The sequence below is a fragment of the Apostichopus japonicus genome, chromosome 23 (assembly GCF_037975245.1).
Source record: "Apostichopus japonicus isolate 1M-3 chromosome 23, ASM3797524v1, whole genome shotgun sequence".
NCBI lineage: Eukaryota > Metazoa > Echinodermata > Holothuroidea > Aspidochirotida > Stichopodidae > Apostichopus > Apostichopus japonicus.
In genome coordinates, this window is record NC_092583.1 from 12971379 (window position 1) to 12991016 (window position 19638).

The 19638-nt window shown below is 37.3% G+C and overlaps 2 protein-coding genes and 1 pseudogene across 3 annotated transcripts in view; 2 read left to right on the forward strand and 1 right to left on the reverse strand.

Moving 5' to 3' along the window:
* The window catches only part of LOC139964820 (cardioacceleratory peptide receptor-like), a 182561-nt gene extending 164469 nt beyond the window's left edge, over positions 1–18092 (reverse strand). For both annotated transcript variants that reach the window (XM_071966821.1, XM_071966823.1), the window contains exon 1: positions 16868–18092. The gene's annotated coding sequence lies outside the window, so the exon portion shown is untranslated. The remainder of the gene's footprint in view (positions 1–16867) is intronic.
* On the forward strand, positions 11262–14333 carry LOC139964975 (uncharacterized). The gene has a single exon (XM_071967093.1). It carries the CDS (start codon positions 11262–11264, stop codon positions 14331–14333), a length of 3072 nt encoding a protein of 1023 aa, XP_071823194.1.
* A 373-nt stretch (positions 18093–18465) lies between the features above and the next one.
* Positions 18466–18564, forward strand: LOC139965110 (U2 spliceosomal RNA; annotated as a pseudogene).
* Positions 18565–19638: the final 1074 nt, after the last annotated feature.

The window sequence follows — 19638 nt, forward strand, 5'->3', positions numbered from 1 at the left end:
ATTCTGCTGGTGAAAGAGCTGTGGTATTAATTTCTTTGTCACAGTTTTAAATTACATTGATAAAAAGTACGGTCGCCTTCCTTATAGAGATACGCTGCACGAATTATCATATTTGATAGATGTTGCGATACTAAATATAATAAACTACGTCATCAGCTTGGATAATGTATAATATGGATATTCTTTTATCAGTCTGTTGTTTTTTTCTTTTCTTTTGTGTTTTTGTTGGTGGTAAGATATGCGTCTTGACGTATGTAGTTTGTTTGTCCGTTTGTTTGTCGGTCCTTTTACATATTTTTTTTCGAACATAATCATAATGATTTGCTAGTTGATAATATCTTGCCTGTATGTTTTTTTTTTGTGTTCTTATTTGTGTGTGTATGTGTGTTTGTTTATCTGTGATTGTCTGTGAGTAATATGAATTTGCACTGAATACGGCAGAGGGGTTATATTCATTTACTTGTGGATATCAGCTTTCAGGGGTGATAAGCGAGTCCGTATCCGTATACCGATATTTCAACATTGTTGCCTGACGTATAGTTGTACTCGTCCCTGATGGATTCGTACTTCTACTCGGGATATTTTGGAAATCTATATTATGAATAATAAACGTTGATTAAGTACCCCATACCCGTACACTTAGAACAATGGAATTATACTTATACTCAAACTGTTGTACTTATAAATACAGGTTTGTCAATTCCTAAATCCCGGACGGCTTATTATTTTTTTGTTCAGTATTATGTTAACAGTATAACCATACGAGCTAGATAGTATAAAGGCCTATACACCCTATACCTGTTTTCAAAGTCACAAAATTCAAAAGTATTTATTAACACTTTCATTATTTTCTGGGGAGCGGGGTGCTCTCAAATCACCCTACACTGGGTGTCGGCTTCTTTTACAAAATTCCTAGATCCGCCCGATTGTGATAAAATTCAGGCACCTCGAGATATTGCTTTCATTTTATTGAAGGCTTTTCTTATCCCCTTTGGACTTAAGAATGACTCGAAGCTCGTTGTTGGTCTGTCTTGAAATTGAATCTGTTTTTTACTTCGCACATTTTATCATGGTTAATTAAAGATAAAGCCTATACAAACTCGAGGAGTATTTGAGGAACATTACCACTTGAGAATCTTCATAGTTACATAAAAATCCCTTTATTGATCCAGGTTCTTCAGAAATATTTACTCATTTTACATAAAACTTATAATAATAAATTCAGCGAAAGACGATGCCACCATGCTCAAAACCACTCACGACAGGTAAATTCCTTTTCACAGACAAGAAAAGTTCAAATTTCACTCAGAGAAATGGTAACGTATAGGCCTATATATGTAAGTATAACACAATAGCACGAAGTAAGTATATATGCTTGTGGTGAGCGGCTTACGACATAGGGAGATTTTGGAGGGAAAAAAACAGTGTTTCCCTTCTTTCTTTCTCCCCCCCCCCCACCACACTTTTTTATTCTTGACATCATCTCATGTTCATGTTTGCATGACACCCAAGTAACCGAAAAGTGACTAATATCAACCTTCTTTTCTCGCGAAAATCCTTCAAAATCTAGAAATGTTTCCGGATTTGTTTTTACCGTTCATGTTTAACTCTTCATAAGTGCCACCTTTTATCCAATTCACGTACTTTATATATGGCGATAAGAAAACGAAGATTTCTTGCTTGAATTTTTTTCTCTTTCTGCCCCGTTGTGGGATCGGCTGTTGAAGTGACTGCATTGCATGCAAATATGGAGAAAAAATTTAAAATGAAGTATTTCAAGTGTCACGTGCAGAAAATCGGGCCACGTGGCGTCGAACTTCTTTCGACCTCAATTCGTGAGATTTACTTCTGAGGCCTCTCATCAATAAGAGGAATTTATGGAAAATGGAATTTTGACTTATGTTTCAAACTTTGACAGGCTGTTGGGATTACTGGCGAGAAGATTTTCTTGATTATTGTATTAGTTGATTGCATGTCTCGGACTGTTGGCAAATGGTGTTCCTATATGAGCAGACGACATGTATATTCCACGATGATTGGTCAATAGCACGGAAGTTTGTATTATTAAAAGCATTCGGTTAAAAATTTACGATCCATTGAGGTCAAACAGTACGTAAATAGCAAAACAAGTAAACTGTTCCGATCTACTCCTTTCCGTAAGGATGAAATATTTGTTCGTATATCAATACAGTTTGAGAGATATACAACTATGGCAAGGAAGACAGTCTACATAGCTATGTATAGAGGAATACACATGTAGGCCTGTGCTAGATATAAACAGTTGCAGTTTGATTTGTGATATTAATACCAACGAATATGTATCGCCTTTGTGTATCAATTACTATATATTAACTTCACATTATTAAATTACCGTAAAAAGTGCTACATAAGGGGATAGTTAGAGGAACTATTTACGAGTAGATGTTCCCATAAGGTGCTGCCTAAGTATAGCCTAAGCATTAGAAGACAGTAACAACTTTCGCCCAGAGTTTAATATGCAAATTAAACTAGATGTATATATATATATATATATATATATATATATATATATATATATATATATATATATATATATATATATATATACATATACATATACATATACATATACATATAAGTTTTGAAGGGCCAACAAAAGTTTCGGAAGATGAAATAAAATTTTCGACATTTCAAAAGTTGTAAAATGTAACAAATTGTTCCAGTTTGCAACTTTTTCAAATGGCAAGGGATACCTCCTCCCCGTGGACCGGCTTTCCCCGGCCAAAACATTCACTACTAGGGGGTCGCCAAGATGATGCAGGTAAAAATTGCGGTCACCAAGCAACAAAGTTTGAATAACAGGGATTTACAGTAAATGCTATGATAGTGTCATATATATATATATCTATATACTTTGGTTTCCATTAACAAACCAGTCATCAGGAAATTACTACGATACGACTCAGAACTTTATAATTGACATCAAATTGGCAGAACTAGATCTAACCTTGCATTTAATTAATTACAAGGTATATCTATATATCCCAAAACCTGTGCGGTCGGAGAGATATATTAAACGTATAATTTGCCTAAATTAAATTCTTGGCGTCCCATATGAAGATTATGCAGGTGTAAGGTTAATTACTCTCTGGGTGATCAGTATAGAGCTTATTTCAAACCGTACAAGTGTTCTCCGTCAGGAAAATTGCGGAAAAAGTAACAGGAGAATATGTTTGTCGATATTTGATCAAACAGGACCTGGGTTTTGTGGTTTTGATGTCAGAGTACAACAAATGGAAATAAGCCTACATGTGGTGCGAAAATTGGGGGGGGGGGGATTTTGGGGGAAAGTTAGAACATCGTAGAAGCTTTAGAACCTTCCAAGAGAAACGTATACGAGAGCCAATCAGAATCGAGGAAATAATTTCAGCGTCAGTTCAGTTTGGGAAAAAAATATTCGCGGCCGGGCACCGGGGACACGTTTGTCACCGAACCATCTTTTCAAATTGTACATAAACGCATGATCAACATTCAGGGGGCAAAAAAAAACAACATAAATGCAGCGATATTTTTGTTTCTGTATAGGCTTATATGACGGCTTCTGTTTTACCTATATGTAGTGAAGGAAATATTTATCAAGATAAATATTAAAATTAGAAATATAGAAATATTATACGGTATTACCTTGAAGAAGAAATCAAATGAAAATTTTGCAGATTTACATATGTCCAGCTCCACTTCCCGTCCCACCTGCGCACGCCACTGGTTTTATTATCTTTTTAATCTCAAAGAGAGATAGGTGTAAGGGACATCGTAACATTCTAAATATACATATATATTGTCAATTTTGGCATTGTTTCATAGCTTAGCAAGAAGACAAAAAAAAAGGCAGAAATATAATAAAAGAGAGAGAGAGAAAACGAATGAAAGTTGAAACATTGCACTTATGCATGAGTGAAATTTATAGAAACGGACAGTCGTGCAGGTAACAGTCTCTCGGTATATACAAACGTGAAAATTTGGGGAAAAACCATTGTTGAGCACCAAACATGCCAACAAGATTTTTTTTTGGCGTGTGATACGTGCTTATTTAGCTGTTAATAAACGCAAGTCACAAAATCCATCAATCTTTTCTTTTGTTCGAAAAACTACATTTCCTTACTGATACATAATATAGGTGATTGTATATAACATAATGATGGCACATGACATGTGTTTACTATGTCACCATGGTGATTCGCCTCTTACATCATTTGGCACGTCGAAGATGATTTTCTTAACATCACAACAACAAAGTCGAAAAGAATTACAGCGCCGTCTGCGTTTCGATTTCAGAGCGCTTTGCATTCTATTCGAATGATTTTATACGCATACTTAATTTCGTTTGATTTTTTTCTTAAACAAACGGAAGAGATTGTAATTGTCTACTTGGATCTGTTATATATTTTAAGACAATATGTATAAAATATGAAATGAATAACTTAAGGCTCTTTATTGCGTTTTCCTTTATCCCTGTTTGTTTATTTTGAAATTGAAGGGATGGAGAGGGTTTTTTTCTTAGAAAGGTAGGAAAGGTAGGCTTTAGTGACAAGATAGTGGGACCGCATAACATCAAATTCGTGTTATCCGCTCTCGGCTTCTTAACGTTAGGGAAATACTAAACAAAAGTAGTTAAAAGTAGACACAAATTATCCCAACGTTTTTTATCGTTCTATGAAACCATGATTTAATAAAGAGAATCGTAAATATTCGCTGAAGTTTTGTGTACATTTTCACAACGCTAATATTACAATTACCTTCACATATCACTTGATATTCAAATGTTATAGATTTTATTTACCATTAGTGGCAATGTGGGTCGGTTCGATCTTAAAAAGAGCAGATGACTATCTATTATGTGAGATCGTTTGTATATAGCTCTGTTTAATGCAAAGCTTATAATCGTCTATTTAGCATGCACAATAAAGGTCTCTTAGGCATTCCTGTCGTAAAAGGGAGAATATTTTGGTTGTCATTAGTCCGGTTTATTTCTTTTGTTTTTCGAAATTAGTGTGAACAGCTTTACAACTTGGCTTGCGTCAGAAAGTCCTTTGCTTTCTGCAGTAATAATGATCACAGCACATGCATGTTAATATCCCCCAAAATAGGTATAAGAGAGCCGCGAAGTGAAGACAGAACACACACACCCACACACAGTGGCGTAGGAAGGTACTTTTGAGTGGGGGGGGGGGGGGGCTGAAGACTGATGGCCGGCCTGGGGGAGGGGTCTAAGGGGAGGGGGTGTCCTCCTGCCCTTTGGAATTTTTTGCATTTCCAGGTGGCCTCAGATGCAATTTGGTGCAATATAGCACACTTCAACACGCACTCCATTTTGTAAACTTAATTTTGTATTTTCACCTGGCTTTAGATGCAATTTGGTGCTCCAAATGAGAATTTTTTTCTCATTTGGAAATGAAAAAGGGGTTTTCTGACTTGCGAACCGGGGGCGGAATGATACTTCCGCCCCTCCACATTTTTCACTGGGGGGCTGCCCCCCCCCCCCCCCAGCCCCCCCGGTTCCTACGCCCTTGCCCACACACCAATGTTGTGTACCAACACATGAATTTATTACTTGTTTGATTGCTTGTTCGGTTCATTTACAAGACTTTGAACTTGTTGTCGACTTTCTTCGTTGCTGTGGAGAATATCCCAAACCACACCGAGTTTGGGATATTTAACAGCGACGAGCTTACCTGTCTTCTCACAACCTGAGCACTTTTACTCTACTGTATAATACATGAAGAGGGAACTGTTCTAACGCTATACATCCTCATCGACCGGTCAATGGTCCTCATTCCTCTTTCTACCACCCAAAGTGTGTAGATTTTTATATTTCTTAATCCTGTCTATTAATCTTTTTTATTTTGTTATATATTTATACTGGTAATAAGAATATGAAATAAAAGTGCTTGAGGTGTTGGTGAACGGAACTCATGAGGTTTTGTTCTGAGTATACCTTATACTTTCATATGTAACGTTGGCCTGTACAGAACTTCCAAAATGAGGGCAAACGTGTCCAAGTAATCAACAAGATGATTCAATCGTAAGCGGAGAAGTTTGTTGCACAAAATGATGGCAGATACGGAAGGAAGCGGAAGTTGGTGTTGACACGGACGTGTGTCAGACGGGGAGGAGGCGGGGCGGAGGGCAAAGGAAGAGGACGGAGGGCAAAGGAAGGAGGCGGAGGGCGGGAAAGGAGGCGGATGACGGGGAAGGAGGCTGAGGGTGGAAGGCTGAGAGCGGGGAAGGAGGAGGCGGTTTATCACCTTCTTCGAGCATCAAATCGGCTTCCTTTTCCTTTGCAAGTATATTTTTTTTACCACACCACGTTAACCATTCAACCATTTGCAGGTTACATTATTATAACCTCATTTTAATCTCGCGCAGATGTGGTGACTTTAAAATTTATCTGCCCTTTTAATTGTTGTATAGATTACATCAAATTCCCCGTAATTATACCTCACTGCCTGGACGTACGTTAACAAGAAAATTACGTCAATTTCATTTTCCTTCCGCTCCGCTCCCTTCCCTTTCCAACATCAAATGATAAGAAACGTCCTAATGTACACGGCCGGACCTCCCACTGTAACCCCATCCCACACCCCACCACCCCCATCCCACACCCGGCACCCCATCCCACACCCCGCCACCCAATCCCACACCCTCCCCCCTCACCCGGTGTGAGCCAACGTAATCTACATTTTCTGTTCTCCAAATTACAACAACAACAAACGATGTGTCGATGTGTGGTTTGTTTACATCTAATAACGATTTTTTTTATTTTTTATGGCACGCCAAATGTACACTGACTATAAATGACACTATAATAAATATAAAAAAATATATATAAAATATAATTAAAAAAGAATTGTTATAATTTTCATAATTACCTTCAACAATTTATGAACTTTGACAAGTTGACAACTGAATGGTTCTTTAACAGCGATTATGGATAACAAAATGACGAGAGGCTTGTAGCTACATGGGGAATTTATTGTGTGAATTTATAGTCGTATTCACGATTGCGACTTTTATTGTCTAATTTCCGCGTTTTTATTTTAGGTTGCAAGTATTCATATAACAACTGGAGGTGGAAAGAGAAAATAAATTTAAGGCGCTTTTATTCTTCTATGGCTTTTTACTCTTTATATTGTGTGATTACTATTATTATTATTATTATTATTATTATTATTATTATTATTATTATTATTATTATTATTATTATTATAAAAGAAATAGATATATTTCAAGTAACACAATGTTTATATTATATTGTGTTTATATTATATTGATGTTGTGTGTGTGTTATTTTGTTTCATTTTGACGTTTACGATCAAATTGCTCCAAAAATATTTAAAAAAATAACAAAGCAAACCTATATATTGTGCGAGTAAATATAATTTTGGTCAACGGCTTGTTATATGATAAGTAATTAAAGTTTAAAAAAAAAACGTAAATACAAATAGATCATGTTTCATTTACCTGTTTTTTTTTTGGCCCTAACGGCCTCAAGACCCACATTCTGAGTGAGTGTCTATATACGAAACATATATATATATATGTATATATATATATATGTATACATATGTATATATATATATATGTGTGTGTGTGTGTGTGTGTACATTGACCCAGAAGTAGGTCAGTGGCGCAATTTCAAAATGTTACCAACTGTTGTAGGCTCAGGTATAGATTTGAGTGCATATGTAGAATGGAGACAGATTAGAGTGAATTAAATAAATCGTATGCAAATAAGGATATATAGATTTTGGTGCATGTGCAATGTTAACCTATAGGTTTAGTGTTGACGGTTGGCTTAAAATAATACAGGTGTTGTCGCTGTACTAAACATGTGCTCTAATTTTGCTCTACAAACTCTACTTACAAATCTCTATTCCACAACTTCGCAAACGCGACACTATATACATACAAAACAACGGGTTTTTTTCCCCGGAGATATTTACGTTGCTGTAATACATCTAACAGGTTTAACAATCCACAAACGAGCCATTTAATTGGTTGTTTTACAATATCATGAGAAATCACCCATTCATTAATTCCTTTATTTATAGTTGAGGCACGTAAAATAGTGGTAAGGTTATTCTCTCAGTGTATTTATCTCATGTGAACGTGACGGGACGGCCAGTATTTGAGAAGAAACGGTTATTTATGTCTGATGGAGCTTGAAAACTAGAGGCGCCTATGGCAAGCCAAATAATTAGAGAAAACATGGATTATCAAGTCGCTATAACCAGGTTTATCACCGATAAACCTCGATTTTGCACACTGGAACGTATCTTGCTCATGCATTGCACATATCTACGTGTAGCTGTACATCCTTCATGCAGAGTTTTGGTTTCTCAGTTATGAACCTATGGGATATATATATATATATACATACATATACATATACGTATGTGTATATGTATATATGTATATGTATATATATATATATATATATATATATATATATATATATATATATATATATATATATATATATGATCCTTGAAAGTTATATATTACAATGCCATACATTTCCATCGGTACAGTATCCACGTACACACACTATTTGGAGTTATATGCATATTCTGGTTTGATGATTTGAAACAGTTACAGAGAGAACACTATGCTGAGAAAAGCGTGGCTTTGTTTAATACTACGTATGTAATCAGAGGAACGCCGTAACACTCGCAGGCCTGTGTCTATAGTATTATACACCGGGTATCCCATTCACTGTGTGACTATAATTATGAGTAAAATGCGTGAGTACGAGGGCTATTGTGACCGTAATTATGATAAATACTAGAATTTTTATTAAAATATATTCAGATCGAATTTTGTTTAATCTTATCTATATATCTTCCAACTCGAAGATTTTTTCTACTCGAAGATTGTCAGTGGACAAGTTGCGTTTTCAAAATACATATGAGTAGAACTACAACTATATAGTCTTGAATTATTTACAACCAAATATCACAACTAAGACCAAAAGCAATGTCTGGAGTGCTCCTTTAAGGCTAAATTGATGATATTTTGCTGGCTCTGCAGTGCGGGCCTAAATGTTGATTGTTAATCCCGCACGTTTTTTTTTTATGAATTCTAATAACTCAAACAACAGCTTCCTATAAATTGGCAAGTATACCCTTGAAAGACATGTATCATCATTTCTCCTCGACAGTTCTTCAGTGCATAGTAAACATGTTATTTGAGGACATGTTTACCTGTTGAGTTTTGTTTTTGTTTCTGAGAAACTGGCCTAACGATCTACGTGTTGGACTTAGTAATCCGGTCACTTAAATTGATGAGCCTTGCACGTTAAAAGGATCATATCAAAAAATAAAGTAATAGCGGTATAAAGACCAGGCAACTTGGAATTGACAACAGACGTTTTTTTTACGTCCACAATTTTAATTTTGTGCCCAGAGTCAGTCTTAAGTTAATTTTCTGTTGGGGGGGGGGGGGGGGCGGCGGGATCTTTTGTAAATGAGATTGGGAGGGGTGCAGTCATTGCGTGCATACATACAGTAGCATTTCTTTCCTTTTCCCCCCTTCTTTTTTCTTGACAATAATCAAATAAAAGTTTGTTCTTCGTAAACATCGTGACAGCTTGGATGATGAGGCCCCCAGTTCTAACTGTCCATAACGTTTATAAGATTAATTAGCGACGGAATCAGGCTCTATAACATGTTATACAAATAACCTCTTGGAGAGAACGGATATTAAAATGTCTCTGTAAAGAATCGCTCTGGATTGAGACTTAGCAGGGAAATGGTTTACCATGTATTCAAACTGTTTACTTACGATGTTGATCAAGTAGCAGAAGGTATGATTGGTAGCAAACTATTTATCAGATGAATACGGGTGGACAGAGAGCGACAGAGTGAGAAAGTGTATAAAGCTCTTAATTTCGCCGAAAGAGTTATTGTTTAGAATCAGAACTTTTAATTAAATTCTCGAAAGTGGCAACAATTTTGTTCTCCATAAGTTGTTTGAGAAACCACGTGACCAAGCAAGCGTCCAAGTATATAGGAATATATTTTTCCCCAGACGAGCAATTGTTACATATAATAGATCATACGTCTTTTCTACTAGCGTACACCGGTGACTTGTCTGTATGTGTATCTATCTGCCTGTATGTTTTATCAGCATGGTCTACTTATCTATCAGCGTAGCTTTCTCTTCTCTCTCTTCCTATTTCCCTGTCGTCTTACTCCATATTTCTATGTCTGTCTTTCCAAATGTTCGTTTGTTCGTATGTTCTTCTATTATCTGTCAATCACTTCGTTTATCTCCCAAGGCCAAAGTGGAAGTCTAATCACAATTTAATATATAAGATGGCATAGGCTTATCCTTTTATAAGTGTCTTATAAAAAGGGCTGGTAACGACATTTAAGCAACAGCGCCCCTCACCACTTCCTCACATCTATAGACAACATATCATTTCACGGTTTTTAAGTTTTCATTTTTTTTTTTATAAAACTCCTCCGTTAGCAAAATGTCAAAGAATATCTAGGTCAACTTCAGTCAGTTACTGCATCACCTGTAGACATCATATTTTTTTTTTTTTTTTTTTTTTCGCGATTCAACATTTCTATTACGAGAACTTCACACGCTCTTTACTTTTCAAACTGATTACATCCGATAGTACTTAAAGGTAATTAAAAATAAATACCCATAAGTTTTGAATTATTGCCTTTATGCAACAATTCATTCATATTTTGATACGCTGCTTATACTTAAGAGTATAGGTCACCATGCATGTAACGAATGTATATACTTTAGAGCCGGTAAAAAACACAACAATGTTTACATAATGTTCCACCAAAGTACAGTAAGGTGTTTTAAAATAATTTGTCTATACCTCAAAGGCACTATAGAATTAAAAATAAACGACCGTATACGTTGTATAAACCATGCATATCAATACAACTAGTGTATCATCTAAACCCTTTTGAATTAAAAGATTACATTGAAACAGACGCTCATCAAAAATCGTTGTGAGAACGAATAGAGGGCGCGATATGCATACCTTGATATTCCAGACATGTTGACATGATGTGCACGGAGTAATCTTACGCCGATGGGTTGTTTTTATTTATTGCTATAACTGACGAGGTAGAATTAAAAAGCAAGATCTACCTCTAAGGGCGTATGAGCTCATTGGAGAGCCACCGGCCATCCAGCAGAGGTGGAAGGCAATGGCAAACCACCACCGTCTTTCTTTTGCCATGTATACCATGATGATGAGTACAACTATTGAGTGTAAAGCTATGACACTGGATAGTGAGACCCCCAGGCGTGAAGGTGTCTCAAATGCTACTGGGGAAGAGAGGCCAGATGGCATCATACCTTGCATCGATGACGCTGCTGCATCAAAGCCTGATGGAATAATGCCTGATGGAAGTGTAGTAGCCGATAACCCCAAGGATAATGATAACAGATGTAACCTCTGGAAAACAACTTTGAAAATTGGTACCTGGAATGTCAGGACAATGAACAGTGGGAAAATAGACATTCTAACAAGAGAAATTGAACGATGTGATGTTAGCTTATGTGGTATATCAGAGATGAGATGGACAGGGAAAGGACATCTGACAACATCAAGCAAACATGTGGTTTACTATTCTGGAACTGAGAGTAGAAGAGAGCATGGAGTTGCAATTGTTGCATGCCTAGACGTGGCTAGATGTGTTCTCGGATACAACCCTGTTAGTGAAAGAATTATCACCATTTGCATCCAAGGGACACCTATGAATTTTACAGTTATACAAGCCTATGCACCCACCTCTACATCGACTGAAGATGAAATAAATGCCTTTTATGAGCAGCTACAACTGACCATAGACTCAGTCAATAAGAGAGACATCACAGTGATTATTGGGGATTTCAACGCAAAGGTTGGAAGACAGTGTACCAATAAAAATGTGATGGGTAACCATGGACTAGGAGAGCAAAATGAGAGAGGAGAACTGCTAATCGACTTCTGTCAAGAAAATGGCCTGATGATCCTTAATACCCTCTTCAAGCAACACCCACGTAGGCTATATACCTGGTCATCACCAGATCAACGCTACAGAAACCAGATTGACTACATACTGGTCCAAAAGCGATGGAGATCCAGCTTCATCTGTGCAAAAACCTATCCAGGCGCAGACTGTGGAACAGATCATCAGTTTCTGGTTTCAACAATGAGGATGAAATTGAGAAGGGTCAAGAAGCCAAGAAAACCAGTGAGATTTGATGTCAGCAAGATCGATGACATGTATCGAGTGGAAGTGAAAAACAAATTCCAGAGGTTGATGGAGATGGACTCAGAGGAATCCACCCCGAATGAGTTTTGGCAAGATGTCAAGCAGGTTGTATTAGACACAGCACAGAAAACAATCCCCAAACGTAAGAACAAAAGGAAGCCCTGGCTCACAGAAAAGGTGTTCGACTTGGCAGATCAAAGACGGAAGGTCAAAGAAAAGGGACTGGAAAACACAGATACGAGAAGAGAGTATCAGGATTTATCTAGGAAAGTTCAGAAGCAGATCAGGAGTGACAAATCAGACTACATCAAGCAAAAATGTGCTGAAGTGGAACGTGATAGCTCTACAAATAACACCAAGGATATGTTTAAAAACATCAAGCTATTGACTTCAAAACCCACCACCAAACTCAATGTCCTGAAAGATGAAGATGGCAACATCCTGACAGAAGAAAATGAAATTAAGACGAGATGGAAGGAATACTGTGAAAAGTTGTATGCATCCAAAGATGATGACACACAGGAGGGTGAAGAAGATCAAGAATTTGAGGATGACCCAGACATTCTTCTCTGCGAGGTGGAGCATGCAATGAAGAAGCTAAGGAGGGGTAAAGCCCCAGGAGTGGACAATATCCAGGCAGAATTACTTAAGGAAAGCAGCAATGAGGGAGTTGCAGTAATTCATAGATTGTGCAACAAGATATGGAAAACTAAAGATTGGCCAGAGGACTGGAAAAGGGCAGTGTTTCTTCCATTACCCAAAAAAGGTGATACAAGGGAGTGTGCTAACAACCGCACCATCTCACTCATCTCTCATGCAAGCAAGGTTTTGCTCTACATAATTGCGGAAAGAATAAGAAACAAAATTGAAAGTGAGTTACCACCTGAGCAAGCTGGATTTAGAAAAGGAAGAGGGACAAGAAATCAGATAGGAAACTTGAGGAATATGATGGAGGAAAACGCGGAGTTCCAGCAACCCCTTTTCCTCTGCTTCATTGACTACAGCAAAGCCTTCGACTGTGTTCAACATCATAAGTTGTGGAGAATCATGAAAGAAATGGGCTTCTCTACACATGTGATCATCCTGATAAAATCTTTGTATGAAGGTCAAGAGGCCACAGTTAGAACAGAATGTGGTGACAGCGACTGGTTTACAATAGGTCAAGGAGTGCGCCAGGGATGTATCTTGTCACCGTATCTCTTTAACATCTACGCAGAATACATCATGCAATTAGCTCTAGATGACTTTGTGGGACAGGTATCCATTGGAGGACGCCAGATAAATAATCTTAGATATGCTGACGACACTACCCTACTTGCAAGAACAGCAGCAGAGCTTCAAGACCTTATTGAAAGAGTCAAGCAATCCAGTGAGGAATACGGACTGTACCTCAATGTTAAGAAGACAAAGGTTATGATATGTGGAGGAAAGAATGACCATCATATTCAAGCTGATGGAGAGGATGTTGAAGTAGTCAACACTTTCAACTTCCTGGGCTCTCTGATTGTGGATGGTGGTGGATGCTCACAAGAAATACGACGGCGTCTCGCCATGGCTAGATCATCTGCTATAAACCTCACTGACATCTGGAAAGACAGAGGGATCTCAAGGAACACCAAGATCCATATAATGAATGCTTTGGTCTTTCCAATCGCTACATATGGGTCTGAGACGTGGGCTTTGGGAGCAGTAGACAGAAAGAAAATCCATGCTTTTGAAATGTGGTGTTGGAGGAGGATGCTGAGGATATCATGGAAGGAACGTAAGTCAAATGATTTTGTCAAGAACCAAATTGGAGCGAAGGTTACCTTATGTCAGAAGATAGATAAGAACAAGCTGCAGTATTTTGGACACATTTCTAGGAGAGAAGGTGACAACTTGGAGAAGATCATTACCCAAGGTCATGTTGAGGGTCATCGAAAACGTGGTAGGCCAAAAGTTCGATGGGCTGACGGGATAAAAGAGATCACCGGCATGAACATCTGCGCAGCTCACCGATTTGCCCAGGATAGAAGTGGTTGGAACGTCATCATCAATAGGGTCACAAAGGGTCAGTCATGACTCATAGGACAACGACGACGACGAACTGACGAGACAAGGCAAGGCGAGACCATTCAGGAATATACAAGACAAGACAAGTCAAGAAAAGGACTAAATAAGACTACAATCAATACAATAGAAGAACATACAATACAAAACCAATGCAATACGAGGCAGGAGAGGACAAGACTAGCCAAGACAATGCATGACGAGTCACGACGAGACAAGACAAAACGACACAGGACAATACAAGGCCATTCAACACAAAGACAAGGCAGTACTCTGCAGTACTAAGACACGACAATGCATAAAAAAGATGGAGAGAAATACTGCGTAATGACTTGCTGCACGTACATTTTTTGCAGTTATGCAAGCAGACTATAGCCTACCGACCACATTTACTGTTACCGAGACAAACTTACGTAAACAAGTAAAACGACTGTTCTATTAAATTTCCACTGTTTTGTTTAACAATGAAACCTCATATTACAGTGGCCCGTTTGGCGTTCCGTGACATTACATTGATGTGAACACAACTCCCTATCATTGTTTACAATGCCTTCACAAAAACGGAAGACAGGCACAAAATGAAGGGAAAAAAGAACAGAAAATAGAGATGGCATTTTAAAAAGATTGCTGAACCATCCGTTGTTTGATGTTCTCTGCTGTTATCAATGTTTCATCGATTCATTCCAATAATGAAAGTTACGAGCAGACAGTTATTTAAGTGACATTGTTTATATCTCCTGCGTGGTTTGTCTACCGTGCGTTGAAGGGTAAATAGAAAATAAAACGTATTAACAAAAAGGGAAAATGGAGAGAAACCGAATCTGTGGAATGTTATTACTGTAATAATTCAATGCAACTTCGAGTGGTTTTTGTATCATGTGAAACGTAGACACAGATCACCCAAAATCATGGATCGAATGATTTATGTTTCAAAAGTAGGCCTAATCATTCCTTTTTCCATTTTTTCCACATTTTTTTGGCATTTAGCATGAATGTATATTGTGGGATTCTGATAACCCCGTTCTACATTCTAGAGGTTTATTGTCCATGAAGGCACAGGCTCCCCTTCCCCTCCCCCGCCGGCCTCAGTCTGCTATGCTACTCTTGAAAAAAGGTATTCAGTTGCTAAATTATTCTGTAGTGATGTTCCTAATATGAGTGCCAAAGACACAAATTTATTCAATTGAAAGATAGGAAAAAGACAGAGAAGCCAAAGGCTGCCCTCTATTATATCACTTTCCCCAACCAGCACCATCGTGGGCTTCATGTTACAAAAGAGGGGGAGCTTTCGCTTTCTTCTGGACAAAGTTCCACTTTAAAAACACTCACATGAGAAATATTTTACTTCACCAGTCAAATATGCCAGAAAGTCATATAATGCAAGCTACGACTATTATAACATGTACCCTCCAGTCATTTCCACTCTCCCTCTTTCCTACCCCCCCCCCCCTCCTTCTATCTCCACACCTCTCTCTCTCTCTCTCTCTGGGGCACTGTCATATTTCAACGCTCCTGAATTTCTAGCAAAGACTTCATAAGAAAAAACTAACTTTAGGGGTGGGGTGGGCTGGGGGTGGCGATACTGATACCCTAGTGTCATGACAAAATTGGAAAGTCGATTGTTCAACCCCAATAATATACCCTCTCATAATAATAAAGGCCAAGTCTCAAACAGTCGATTACATGAGTGATATTCAATTACGCATTGAGTCACTTTGTGCTCAAATTTTGAACATGTTATTTTCACAACTTCCATCTTGAAAACATGTTTTGAATTTGAATCATACATTCGTCAAATTTAACAATCCTGCAGGCTGTCTGGGAATAGTTTCAACAGTCATTACATCTACGTTACGTACTTTTCAAAGTATTACCAAATTTTATTTTTGCTTTATTTTCCTTTTATCGCTTTGGATTGCGATGTATTCCAACTTTACTCAAACTTTCCTCCAAATTTATTCCAATGACTGTTCTGTATCGGTATTGAGATGCGTATACTTCCAATATTGAAACAGATAATTTAATTTAATTAGGAGTGTTAGCTCAGTGGTTAACGCCGGTGCCTTTTAATCATAAGGTCCCTAGTTCGAGTTACTCCAAGATTAATGTATGTCTTCCAGTTACAGAGTTGTTGACAATTGACAATTCATAATCATGGACGTTAAATATGAATCTAAGAGACAGACTTCGGTCGGCTTGCGGCTTTGATAAGCCAATGATGGCTTCTTCGCGAGTTCCTGCTTGCAGGAGGATCTAAAATACATACATACATACAATTTAAATTATGAATATAACAACACAAAAATTGTCAATGTGCATCAATGAAATCACACTTGATTGGGTTAAATTGACATTTGATAAGAAAAGGTGTCAACTTCAAATGTAGACATCTCGAAAATATTATGTTGGATTTGATTGATAACTTTACCAGCCTAGCGTACATAGATAGTATTCATCATTCATAGGGACAATCCATTTAAAAATCTAACTTTCGGGCAAATAATGAGAATTCTTTAAAGAAAACGTAAATTTAAAAGTAGACTTACCCTGCTATACATGGTCACATAATGTTAGGTTCACATTGTTTCGCAAATAAAGGAGAGATCCATTCCAAGAAACATTTGAGATTCCCAACGTTCGAGGTTAATAATCCTGGGCTAATGAAGATTCCTACGAGATGGATAGACGCGTGTTACGAAAAGTTTGGAGTCAAGTTCAGCGGCAAAATGGAGTCGAGTTACTTTTGCAACCATCATAATTGTACAGTCTCGATGAATGGAGGGATTGGAGTGGAAAGTGGTTTTCTTGTCCAGGCTCCATTCGACTTTCCTTAATAAAATAAACTTTGTCACCACGATTACGATAACATAATAAGCTAGCCTGATAGACACTACACACAGATTTTATTAAAAAGGGGCTGTAAAAGTGGCTCGATAATTTGTGAAACGAGCACATTTTGAACACGCATAAGGGCTCTTGATTCTTAACCCCGACGTAACACCGCCATTATCACATATAGTCTCGATGTCAAGGGATTGGGATTGAGAGTGGATGAAGTCTTTTTTGGTAATTGTCGTACCCATAATTGTCGAATTGGGTGATCATTTCTTCAAAAAGTAACAATGTGAGCAAATATCTTCCTACAAGCCGTGACCTTCGATGTTATTAATATATTTGCACAGAAGCAAACAGTCGAAGGAATATACTGACAATTTTTATGTTGCAAGGTTTTGAAACACTGCTGTCATTTTAACATTTGCAGAACGTAGTGTCACTGGCTCTAAGTTTGGTCGGCATAATTAATAAACAAACGTAGGCTAGCCTATATTCCTAGTAAAAGTTCTTCACATTTGCAACAATTACGGCGTATTGATCCAGAGTAAGATTTCTATCATCCACAATAATAAATCTGTTTCCATACTGTAAATTTTCGTCGAAATATTAGTTGAGAACTATCAAACTCCTGTTACTCCTGTCACTTTGCATGTTAATACCCTGGTCCTATGTATTTCCATAGTTGCGATGACGTCAGTTACGAAGCCTTCCCATCCGCCATTTTGTCCATTTCATCGATATTTCCATTACAGAAAGAAAATAGGCCTAACTTGGTTTTTCAAAGCTATATCCGCCACCCTTGCTTTCTATGAGGAATAAAAGTTTTCTATATAACATGCAGGCCTAACTAGTAATAATGTCATGGTAGGCCTAACACACAACCGTTTGCTTTTCGTCCTGTATACTTTTCCCTTCTTCACGTAATTACGTACGCACATGGCTATAGTCTATCACTACAGTTATAGTGCAGTATCAGTATACGGCTAGTTCCTGATCTCTATTGTTGTGAACATTTTTAGACGCACCTGGTATTTGGGATAACTTGCATTCAACAGCATTAGGGCAAGTTCCATTCAGGAACAACGAAACAAAGAAATATGCAAATGAACCATTTACTTGAGGCTTTGTCATTATAATCAGTATCTCAGTGGAAATATTTGTAATCTTTGTAATCATTTTAATTCAAACCAGGGAGGTGTCAGGTGATAACACAATCTTGCTGATTAAGCAGATGAAAGATGTCGGTGAACTTAGGAAAACCGGCATATATATTCCCTTTCTGTTCTCGGCCTTTTGGCTTACATCATTTGTAGCTTCTCGGCCTTTTGGCTAAGATCATGTATAGTATCTGTTCCCTTTCGAGGGAATGGGTGATACACACCCGACGATGATCACACAGTCACAGTCTCGATGCAAGTTGAGAGCGGATCAAGTCGTTCAGTTGTTTGGTTTTTCGTGCCCAGGTTAGTCCCGGGAAACTCAACAACGGATGCAGGATTTTAATAGGGGTGGGTGTGGCACTGAAGTTGTTGAAGCCGAATTCCATATAGGAGGTTCTTGGGGTCTACCCCAGAAAATCACAGATTTATATAGTTGAATGACGCATTACACACACACACATATATATATGTATATATATGTATATATATATATATATATATATATATATATATATATATATATATATATATGTTTGATCAATGTAGAGAGCTAAAAGTCAATTCGAGCAACACAAAAGAAGAAAGAGGAAAACTCGTATTAATTTCGACTCTATAAACTTTTATATTGCACATTTTGTATCAGCATAGTAAAACTACAGTTTACTTTTTTATTATATACATGTATCATAATAATATATAAATATTGACAAATACAAATAAAAGATAAAACAAACCCCAAAAAGCAAATTAAAGAAAAATATCGCGCTTACGAAAGGCTAATATTAAAACATTTATCAAAGTGAGATCACAGAGAATGAGATCATACTGTACCTATTTTGAATGATTCATAAATAAACGTTCGTTATTTATACGGAATAAATAAATTGAAAAAAAAAATAATCCCTTGCTTGTCCCATTCTTTCCGAAAATTGACCAAAATCGATTTGTTCATATTTAGTCAATTATCAGAAGAAAGTCGACCATCAACAACCAGCCATTTAGAAAGTACATTTGGCCGCTCGATAATTTAACTTGAACCAGTTGCGCGACATGCAAACAACATAACATATCAGCCAACGCCGATGAATGTTATCGAAACTATCCAAGAGCAAAGAAAATGGGCGTGGAAAGTGAAGACAAAGAAAAGATAATAAATAAGTAGATATTTATCCTGATACGTTCTCGAAAAAAATACATCTTTAACCTAAGTTTGGAAAAAGAAGAAAAAACTGCTTATCAACTTTAAATACTAGGCTTTGAAATGTTTGAATGTCTCCCTGAAAATTGTGCTTTTTCATCCAAAGAGGTAAACAAATTTCGTA